At 42.6% G+C, this 8,540-nt stretch overlaps 1 protein-coding gene across 1 annotated transcript; it reads left to right on the top strand.

Moving 5' to 3' along the window:
• Window positions 1-4,478: 4,478 nt before the first annotated feature.
• LOC147726226 (Friend virus susceptibility protein 1-like) lies at window positions 4,479-5,069 on the top strand. Its single transcript, XM_086963438.1, has one exon. The coding sequence runs from the start codon at window positions 4,479-4,481 to the stop codon at window positions 5,067-5,069; it is 591 nt and encodes a 196-aa protein (XP_086819564.1).
• Window positions 5,070-8,540: the final 3,471 nt, after the last annotated feature.

Genomic DNA, 8,540 nt, shown 5'->3' with positions numbered 1-8,540 from the left:
TATTCTCAAATGTGTCAGGTTTGTATTCTCAAATGTAGTAATGAAATATGTGAAATGTGTGCAGTCATCTTAACTCTTCCAGATTAGTGAATAGTGTTTCTACTCTAGAATCACACTGTGAGTGTGTGTTCATTTGTAAAGCATTGTGAGAGAAGCATTTGGTAACTTTATGTGTGGTTGTACTACTATAATCATTCAGTCATTATCCAAGTACTTATGCAGCGATTCAGAGCCTTAGCATATGTACTGCTTCAAACTCCTATGAACTATGCATGTAGTGATCTAACCACCTTCACACTTGTGTTTTAGGCCTACAATTCCCCAGTTAGTATCCATACACTCCAGCAAACACCCTGTGAGATCTCTTGCAATCCCATAATGACTCTTTCAGTACCATGTACTAATCCTCCATTCACTAAAGTAAAACTCAATCAACTATGAATTTACCCAGTGTCTCTTCTTGTAGTACTGTAATCATTCAGTTAGTATGCATGTACTTATGCAGTGAGCCAGGCTTAGGGCACAGAGTGCTTCCAACTCTTATGCACTATGCATGTAGTAGACTAACCACCTTCACACTTGTGTTTCAGGCCTACAATTTCCCAGTTAGCAACCATACGCTCCAGCAAACACCCTGTGACTTCACTTGCAACCCCATAGTGACTCTTTCAGTACCATGTACTAATCCATTCACTAAAGTAAAACTCAAACAATTATGAATTCACCCAGTGTCTCTTCTTAGAGTACTGTAAACATTCAGTCAGTATGCATGTACTCATGCAGTGAGCCAGGCTTTAGGGCAAGGAGAGCTTCAAACTCCTATGTACTATGCATGTAGTAGTCTAATCACCTTCACACTTGTGCTCCAGGCCTACAATTCCCCAGTTACTAACCATACACTGCAGCAAACACCCTGTGAGTGCTCTAGCAATCCCACAGTGACTCTTTCAGTACCATGTACTAATCCGTTCACTAAAGTAAAACTCAACCAATTATGAATTCACCCAGTGTCTCTTCTCAGAGTACTGTAATCATTCAGTCAGTATGCATGGACTCATGCAGTGAGCCAGGTTTTAGGGCAAGGAGTCCTTCAAACTTGTATAGACTGTGCATGTACTAGTCTAACCACCTTCACACTTGTGTTTCAGGCTTACAATTTCCAAGTTAGTATCCATACACTCCAGGAAACAGTGCTCTTGCAATCCCATAGCGACTCTTTCAGTAGCATGTACTAATCCATTCACTAAAGTAAAACTCAATCAATTATTCACTGTTAGAAATGGGATCTCCGGTTGGCTGAGGCGTGCGCCAAAGCCAGGCAGAGACCACCACTCTAGTCAGGGCAAGGATGTTACACACCAATATAACCCCTGCTCACCTCCTTGGCAGCATGGCACAAGCAGTAAGGCTTATTCCGGAGGCAATGTGTAAAGCATTTGCGCTCACACCCACCCACAAAAGGAACTCCACAAAAGGTTATATCAAAAATAGCCTTTGTATTCTTAAAAGACATTAGAATAGTAAACACATAATGTACACTGTGCCAACTGGCACTGAGCAATATCTACAAGGGATTATGGACACATAACAGGGCCACGTGGGCAACTGTCAGAATCATCACAGAGTGTAGTTGGTAAAAGTGAACTAGATCCTAAACATACAAGTAAAATAGGTCATAGAACGTACAAACAGTAAAAACTGATAATCACTGTACTTTGCAACAGTCTGTGACATGAACTACATCCTGCACAGTATCCCACAAGTCTAAATACCTTAGACCTTAACCACCTAAGTAAACATTACACTAGGGGCGTAAATCACACAGGGAAGTATAATCTCCATAACACAAATCTCAAAGGTTGGAGCCCTCTAGGCTCTTGCAAGGACTATGCCCCAGAGAGCATACAGGCTCCTTAAATAATGAGGCCCTTTTTAAGACAGGAATTTCTCCTTGGGCAATATAGCGTCGGTCCCTCAGGGCCCAGATACACCAATAACAACTGGGGAGCCCCTTGGGCTCTAGAAACAACTGGGGCCACTGTTGGAGCCACCTAGGCTCTAGAACTATACATGCCCACGAGGTTGGAGAGGCCCGCTGCCATGGGGACGCTCTAAATGCACCAACTACAATGTGCCTCGTTGGAGCCCGCTGGCTATATGAATAATGGGGCCAAACATTGGAGCAGCCTTCTGCCAAGTGGGTCTGCTCTGAGGAAGGCACCGGCATGGTGCCTTGACTTCTTTACCGGACTCTGGAGGCTTCCCTCATCCGTGCGGTGAGGCAGCAGCGTCACGCTGCATTCTCTTCTCTCCATGTGGCGGTTCCAGCGGGGGTCGAAATGGGGAGTCCTCACCTCCTCTCGGGGACTCCCGATCTCCATTGGGTTCCCTGGGCTGCCAACAGCTCCCAGGAGCCCTGGGCAGCATGCAGCCATTTTCTCGGCTGGCTTCTTCCTTCACGGGGTGTAGCGACAGGGTAATTTTAGTCTATTTTCAGACAAGTGGTGACTATAATTCACTACCATTTCAGTCCTAGTTGCATTTGCATTCATTTGTAGGGCTTAACTATGTGCTTTGACAGGGTTTAGTGCCTTTTATCATTTTCTCGGGCCTACAGGCCCGAAAGCTAGAGAGAAGCCATTTTGTATTTCTGCCTCGACTGTCCGAGGTGCTTGCAGGGTAAAGGTAGTGTTTAGAATTTATTCTGTTGTTCGCTAGAGAGGAACCGGTCAAAACTGGCCCTTATCAAAGGAATGTGTTTGTCTCCCCGGCTCTAGATGCAATACGCAGGTGGCCACTGTGGAAGGCGAAGGGAGCCGGGGACTGGTACAGGAATTCGATGGGAGTCGGCCTAATACCGGAATTTTCCATAGAGAAAGTGAGCTCTATATTATCAAGGAGCAAATAGGGAGAGGAGAGAGAGCAGCGTGTGGAATAGACAGAAGAAGTTGGTCCGAAGGCTGGTGTATAGAGATTGATACCATCAGCTAATTGAAATCCAGAAACGAAGAGGGAGAGTGATTAAAAATCCTGTAATGACATCATACAGGAGTGGCAGAGACCAAGTCCAGAAGAGGGTTCGAGTATCCTGGAACCATGGCAGCGTGGATGAGGCATAGCGGTGCAGACGTGTATTCGTGAGCCATAGAGGGAGAGCAGAGTCCCGAGCGCATTGAAGACAAAACGAGAGAGAGAAGGATCAGCTCCGCTGCTGAGATGGAAAGACACACGTCTAAGGTGAAGCGTTCTGAGCTTAGTGTAGAATACATTTAACTATTCATCTTTATCCCCTTTTAGGTTGTAGGTAGCGACTAACTTAATTCATGTGTCTTTTGCTCATTTTGTTATGTTTGATTGTAGAATAAAGATTTAATGACAAATATCTTTGAATGTTGTTTTCATGAATGAGATTAACCTTTCCTTTTAACCAGGTGCTGACATACAGAAGGATGGGATATGCCCTTCTGCAAAGGTAACTGATGATGAGGGGAGAGTGTGAACTTCATTTGGGAAATAACTCTTAAAGGTGAATCCCCATTAGTATCCCCATTAGTGTATATCGTCGGGTGACGTTAAAGATATCGTCGGGTGACGTTAAAGATATCGGCGGGTGACGTTAAAGATATCATCGGGAGACGCTAAAGAATATAAGATGAGGTAAGTATAGGATAAGATATGGAATCCATTAGATGTTAGTGGTATCTTTGATTATACAGGCTTGTAAATAGCTTCTTTTCACTTTCTCAGGTGAGTATTCTAGATATCTTGTAAATAGTGGCCTGAGAAGAGTGTCATTACGTGACAACTGGGTTAGCCACGGTTGGTGAGCTGCCTGATCTGAGAATCCGATCGTTACATTTGGCGTCACAAACCGTTTTCGATTGAAGGGTGCAGTTATTCCTTCGTGATTCTGTATGAGGGTCTGTTGGTTCTCGCCGTGAACGATTTTGAATATATTTCATTGATTGTACAGTTTTTGTTTGCTCTTGTGTGTTTGTTGCGATTATATAATGTTTTCGAAAAAATGGAAACAGTCTTTTCAGTTGCCTTTAGAGATTCCCGGTTGGGAGTCGACTGCTTATGAAGCACTTGCTCATGAATGGGCTAATTCTACTGGTTTGAGTGAGAACTGGAATTCATGTTTGGAAGATGCTGAGCCAGCTCAGGTGATTGCGTGCTTGCAGAAAGTTCCGGTGGCGAAAGGCGACGAGCTTCCCATATTGGGACGTAGAGGTTGGATTTTATTAAATGCGTACAGGCTTGTACATGAGAAATGTTCACGATTACAACGGGAGAATAGAACATTTGAGGAACTGATTGTTCAAGTTCAAAATGATGTTACTCTTTTACGATGTCAGAATAAATTGCTTGCTGACAAGTTAGAAACGTATCGAGCTGTGGCCGAGAGGGCTGCTGTGCGCATTGCGAAATATAAATATCGACACAGACGAGGTAGAGTTAACACCAGAAAAGTGCGTATGGTTGTTGCAAAAGCAGGGCACGATTTGAATCCTGATGAATGGGATGGTGACATTTGGAATTCGGCTGATTCATTTTCTTCGGCTGAAGAGAATGCTGCGCGTGCGCCATCTCGCACTAGACGTCATTGTCACTCTAAAGACCGTACTGAGATTTCTGCTCAACCAATTTATCGGCGTAAATTACAGGGTAATCCTAATGCTCCCCAGGGAATTCCACTTGACAGCTTGGAGGATTATACTCAACAAGAATTGAATGACGTTTTGGATAGGTTCCGGCAGAAGTCGGGTGAATCTTTGCTTACTTGGATGGTTCGTCTTTTTGATTTAGGTGCTTCTGGTATCTTGTTGGATAAAGGCGATGCTGTGAAATTTTGTACTATGAGTTCTCATCCTACGGTTCAGGAATGTTTCCGTAACTACAATAGCGATGATCAGACTAATCTGTTGCAGTTAGCTGTACAAGGTTGTAATCACAAGTACCCTACTGAATCTGATTGGCATATTAATGAGAAGCTGTGGTATACTTTGAGAGATGCTTCTCAGCGATTGAAGGAGGAGGTTATGAAAACAGCTATCTACAGCGAATAGGTTAATGATGGTTTGCTTAATGCATCTGTGAGGAACAGGATTATTCGTACTTCTCCTCCTGCGTACAAACAAGTGATGATGACTTTATTAATTAATCAGACTGGTAATTCTATGTCTGAAGTAATTGAGGCTGTGCGCGAACTTGGTGAGTTGGGTGAGTGGATTAAACCTGAACGACAGTATCGACCGGAAGGTCGCACTAATGATTTCAGATTCTCTAGTCGTGACCTGTATCAAGCTTTCATAAAGGATGGTGTGAAAGCTGAGGACATTCATGATTTACCAAATAATGTCTTATGGGCTATGTTTCGCAAGTGTGGCCTGGACAGGAAGGAAGGAGCTAGAAAAGTCCGTAAACAGGACTTTGATGTTAATCATTCTGATGGCAGTGGGGATGATGCTATGCCGCGTCAAGAGAGAGGCAGAGAGAGTGGGAGAGAGAGAGAGTAGAGTAGGACACAAGATGACTCGTCCCATTCCAGAAGAGAGCGAGAGAGAGACAGAGAGGAGAGAAGAGATCAGTCTGTACGCAGAGATGGAAGAGAGAGAGATCAATCCCCAGAGGTGAGATTGAGATACAAAAGATCACGATCCCTTAAACGGAGATCACAATATTTTTCAAATGACAAAAATCCTTTTCTTGAAGAGAAAGGGTATGAATGAGAGGTGACATTACCTAAACGATATGAGAGTCTTTATCCTGATTTGACTTGGGCGACAGAACATAGTAAACAAGACTAGGAAGTAGGTCAAGCTCCAGTCCAAAATTGGGCTCATAAAGAAAACAGGCCATCGAAATTTATTGAAGACATCGAAATATACAGAGGTCCTGAGCATTGGTGGATACTGGAGCGGAGGCCACTCTAATTTCTGGAAATCCCAAAAAGTTTAAAGGACAAGGCTACACGATTACTGGATTAGGTGGTAAAGAAACCCCGCAGTACAAACTAAACTTGAATTGAGAATAGGTAGGAACCCCTGAAAAGAGTATCATGTATTGATGGTACCTCTTGATGAATATATAATTGGAATTGACATTTTGAAAGGTATGACATTGTATTTAGATGACGGATGTTACAAATTTGGACACAAGCATTATATATCAACAAAATCTGTGAGAGTCGGACGCTTAAAAATGCCCCCGATTAAACTTCCCCAAGCAACGAAGGTGGTTTCAATGAAACAATACCGTATTCCCGGTGGGCATGATGAGATCAATGCTACCATTCAAGACTTGATGGATGCAGGAGTGGTAATTCCCATTACTTCGGCATGGAACAATCCTGTTTGGCCGGTACGCAAAAGCGATAATTCTTGGTACATGACTGTTGATTATCGAGAATTGAACAAACATACACCTTCTCTGTCTATTGCAGTCCCTGATGTTATTACTTTAATTGAAAGAATTCAGAAACATTCAGGTACATGGTATGCAACCATTGACATTGCTGATGATTTCTTTTCTATTCCAATTGCCCCCGAATGTCAAGAACAATTCAGTTTTACATGGAATGGTCGTCAAATGACGTTTAGAAGTCTTCCCCAAGGCTATGCACATAGTCTGACAATTTGTCACAGGATAGTAGCAGAGAATTTAGATGAGGCGACTGTAGATCCAAATATTCAGGTGCCTCATTACATAGATGATATACTAATTCAAGGTCAGACACAAGATCAGGTGCGAATATAGTTAGAACAAATTGTTGCACATTTACAAAGCAAAGGCTGGAAAATTAATCCTGATAAATTGCAGGGTTCAGCGCAACATGTGAAGTTCTTAGGTATTCATTGCCATGAAGGGAATCGTGAAGTAATTCCACAAGTAAAACAGAAAATGGCAGAATTTGCAGTCCCTAAAAACAGAAAAGAAGCCCAAAGATTCATTGGTTTATTTGGCTTTTGGCGTCAACACATTCCACATTTGAGTCAGATTCTGGCCCCTTTGTACAAAGTTACACATAAAAAGAATGCGTTTGAATGGAACAGAGCACAACAAGATGCGTTTGATTTGGCGAAAGAAGCGATTCAGCATGCTTTGGATTTGTGGCCAGTGCGTGATGGTGATGTGGATTTGAATGTATCTGTACAAGATATGTATGCAAATTGGAGCCTATGGCAAAAGCAGGGCAAAACTAGAGTACCCCTAGGTTTTTGGACTAAAAAGTTACTTGACGCTGGTGAGCATTATACACCTTTTGAGAGACAGTTGCTTGCATGCTAGTGGACTCTGGTGGATACCGAGCTATTAACATTAGGACATGATGTGATTTTGAGACCAGAAATTCCAATAATGCAGTGGGTTTTGAGTTCACCGAAAACTCATAGAATTGGCCATGCTCAGGAGGTGAGCATCATAAAATGGAAGTGGTATATACAAGACCGGGCTCGCGTGGGCCCAAAAGGTGTTGCAATGTTGCATGAGAAAGTGGTGCAGGCGCCAATGGAAGAGAAAGAGAAAGAGTTCTCCGTACCTATAGTACAGGAATCTCCTGTTAAGTGGGGTATGCCGTTCAATGATCTGTCCGTGGAGGATAGAAAACATGTATGGTTTACGGATGGTTCAGCTAGGTACATAGGAGAAAAGAGACATTGGAAAGCAGTCTCGTATAATCCCACGACTATCGAAATTGTTGAGTACTACTGGTGAAGGGCGAAGTAGCCAGTTTGCGGTATTGTATGCTGTGTACCAAGTTTTAAAACAAGAGTTGCCAGGAACATGTCATATTTTTACTGATTCATGGTCAACTGCGAATGGATTGGTAGTTTGGTTACCCACATGGCAGTCTCATAATTGGATGGTTCATAATAAGACAATATGGGGAAAAGAGTTGTGGCAGGAAATTTATGAATTACTTCCTCAAAGCAATGTGACAGTCTTTCACGTTGATGCTCATATGCCTATTGACTCACTTGACAAGTTATTTAATAACATTGCAGATGAGAAATCTAAAATTTATGAGGCAGTGGTGGACCGACAAAATTCTGATTTGGCGGGATTGGCGAAATGGGCCCACTAAAAAGCAGGACATTTTGGAGAGAAAATTACTAGCAGGTGGGCTACTGATAGTGGCATTCATATTCCTCTTGATTTGATTAAACAGCAATACTTCAATGCCCTATATGCCAACATTCCCGACAAAGAGAGGTGCCTAGAATAGTGAAAGGGCAGCTACATCTAGGTAAATCCCCCGCACAAATTTGGCAGATTGATTATATTGGTCCTCTGCCCTTGAGTAAAAATTGCCAATATGTTTGTACAGTTGTTGACACTTATAGCGGTTTTCTAATCACTTTTCCATGCAAGATAGACACCCAGATAAATACTATGAAGACATTGGATTTGATTACATTATATTATGGTACTCCACTTCAGGTGCAGTCTGACAATGCCTCGCATTTTAAAGGACAATTGGTACAAAATTTTTGTGCAGAAAACAATATCGATTGGGTGTTCCACATTCCTTATTACCC

Source organism: Lissotriton vulgaris, chromosome 3_1 (genome assembly GCF_964263255.1).
Source record: "Lissotriton vulgaris chromosome 3_1, aLisVul1.2, whole genome shotgun sequence".
Classification (NCBI taxonomy): Eukaryota; Metazoa; Chordata; class Amphibia; order Caudata; family Salamandridae; genus Lissotriton; species Lissotriton vulgaris.
Note: the sequence above shows the minus strand (reverse complement) of the source record. Positions and strands in the feature narration are given on the sequence as shown.